This window comes from Conger conger, chromosome 9 (assembly GCF_963514075.1).
Source record: "Conger conger chromosome 9, fConCon1.1, whole genome shotgun sequence".
Lineage (NCBI taxonomy): Eukaryota > Metazoa > Chordata > Actinopteri > Anguilliformes > Congridae > Conger > Conger conger.
The window spans coordinates 59,470,931-59,473,430 of record NC_083768.1 but is presented as its reverse complement, the minus strand read 5'-3'; the positions used below and the strand labels follow the sequence as shown (position 1 = coordinate 59,473,430).

At 51.5% G+C, this 2,500-nt stretch overlaps 1 protein-coding gene across 1 annotated transcript in view; it reads left to right on the top strand.

The window, feature by feature from the left end:
* col28a1a (collagen, type XXVIII, alpha 1a) overlaps positions 1-2,500 on the top strand; it is a 37,833-nt gene that overhangs the window by 10,587 nt on the left and 24,746 nt on the right. Inside the window, exons 5-8 of the mRNA XM_061256067.1 lie at positions 718-874; positions 1,340-1,393; positions 2,199-2,243; positions 2,458-2,479. Coding sequence (XP_061112051.1) covers positions 718-874; positions 1,340-1,393; positions 2,199-2,243; positions 2,458-2,479 — 278 coding nt within the window. The remainder of the gene's footprint in view (positions 1-717; positions 875-1,339; positions 1,394-2,198; positions 2,244-2,457; positions 2,480-2,500) is intronic.

Below are 2,500 nucleotides of genomic sequence, written 5' to 3'. Positions count from 1 at the left end.
ATGTTTGGTCTGACCAACAACTGAACCCCTTGACCACATCTACAGGCTTTTATGCATTGAGTTGTTGCCATATGATTGGCTGATTTAGATATTTGCAATCACAGGCTGGTGTACAGGTGTACCTAATAAATTGATCACTGAGTGTATTGAGGGGGAGCTCGACCGACCGCCTCAGCGCACAAGCGGTCTCACTGGCCACGCCCTCCAGCGGGACTTCCTGTGAGAAAACCACACCCCCTCCACAGCTGTGGATGTGTGTGTGTGTGTGTGTGTGCGTGAGTGTGAGTGTGTATGTGTGTGTGCGTGTGTGTATAGTGTGTGTGTGTGTGTGTGTGTGTGTGTGTGCGTGAGTGTGTGAGTGTGAGTGTGTGTGTGTGTGTGAGTGTGTATCTGTGTGTGAGTGTGTGTGTGTGTGTGTGAGAGTGTGTGTGTGTGTGTGTGAGTGTGTGTGAGAGTGTGTGTGTGTGTGTGTATGTGTGAGTGAGTGTGTGAGTGTGTATGTGTGTGAGTGAGTGTGTGAGTGTGTATGTGTGTGTGTGAGTGTGTGTGTGTGTGTGTGTGTGAGAGTGTGTGTGTGAGTGTGTGTGTGTGTGTGTGAGTGTGTGTGTGTATAGTGTGTGTGTGTGTGAGAGTGTGTGTTGTCATGGCGACCCTGTGGTGCATTAAGCCTGTTACCTGCTGGTTTGTGACTCCTGATCTCCTGCGCTGTGCGGTCAGGCGGAAAGGCGTGGGTCAGAGCTGGAGACAAAGAGATCAGGGGTCAGAGGTCGGGCGAGGGGATTTCCCCACAGTGCGAGTGTAACTCACACGGGCCACAGCAGGCAGCCGTGTTCTGGCAGCTGTACCTACAGCCGGGAGGATCTCTCGCCGAAGGGTCAGCAGGTCAAAGAACAAGATCAGGAAGTATACAACGGCGGGTCACCCGGCCTGCCCTGGACTTGACCCCCGACCCCCTTACCCCCTGACCCCCTGACCCCCTGACCCCCTGACCCCCCCACCTTACAGGCTGCATCAAGTTACACAATCATAAGGATTACATTTAGAGAGGGGGGGGTTAAAGTAAAGAAAAGGCCATGAAATACAGCCACCGTCATGGTAGTAATTGTGACATGTTTAGGGTGCTTTTGTTGTGGTTTTCCTGGTTAGAAACGGAGGTTATGAATAATGGTGGTGTGGTCAGAATGGTGTTTAACGTTTCGTGTGTTTCTGTCGTGCATATGTTGTGTGTGTGTGTTAGTCATCACTCCCACATCCCGCGTCTCTCACTGTGATCCGATTGGACATTGATTATTCTTCCATTCTTTTTCCTGTCCTCTTTTCTCCCGTTCTCTCTGCTCAGGGTAAAAAGGGGGATGTTGGAAGGCGAGGTGCCCCTGGACCCAAAGGATCGAGGGTGAGCCCCACTTCCTGTCTCATAATCCGGCAGACTGATTATGCTAGACCTGGGCTAAATACGCTTATTTCATGTTTATTTTTAATGGCTGTAAAACTCATGGCGTATTACTGACGGCTGTAGAAAGAGATCCATCTTCACTGATATCCAGAAAGGAAATCCTCATCTCATATGGTTGTGATTTATTTTGGGTAGGGCACAGGTCTTTCTGTAGGAGTCAATGCTATATGCTATGTTTAAAGTCAATGACTAAAGAGTTCCCACACCTTGTTTCCAAGTCCTACTTTTTTGGTGACTGAAAAGAAAAACCTGCAGGCACAACGCCCCCTCCAGGACTGGAGTTAAACCTGCAGACACTGCAGCCCTCCAGGACTGGAGTTAAACCTGCAGACACTGCGGCCCTCCAGGACTGGAGTTAAACCTGCAGACACTGCGCCCCCTCCAGGACTGGAGTTAAACCTGCAGACACTGTGGCCCTCCAGGACTGGAGTTAAACCTGCAGACACTGTGGCCCTCCAGGACTGGAGTTAAACCTGCAGACACTGCGGCCCTCCAGGACTGGAGTTAAACCTGCAGACACTGTGGCCCTCCAGGACTGGAGTTAAACCTGCAGACACTGCGGCCCTCCAGGACTGGAGTTAAACCTGCAGACACTGTGGCCCTCCAGGACTGGAGTTAAACCTGCAGACACTGCGGCCCTCCAGGACTGGAGTTAAACCTGCAGACACAGCAGCGATTCTTGTGTATTTACAGTGTGTATCTGGCCAGAATGTGTTTTTACACATGTTCTCCTTTGCCCTTCCAGGGAGAACATGGACACAACGGTTTTCAGGGAAGTGAAGGAATTCAGGTAAAAGGGGTGGAACGCCGGTGGGACTAGATGAGGCGGGGCGCCCAGGCTAAAGTGGGGAGTGGATCCTGATCTCTGGGGTCTGATCCGTTTCTGGGTTTCTGCTCCCGCTCTCTGCCAGCCTGTGATTTATTGATCAGCATTTGAGTGACAGCTGGAGACGGTTAATTAGAGCTTTGCTGTGCCACTGACACGCCTCTTTCCCACAGGGCAGGCCGGGGGGGCGGGGAGACAAGGTGAGAGAGCTGTCAATCACA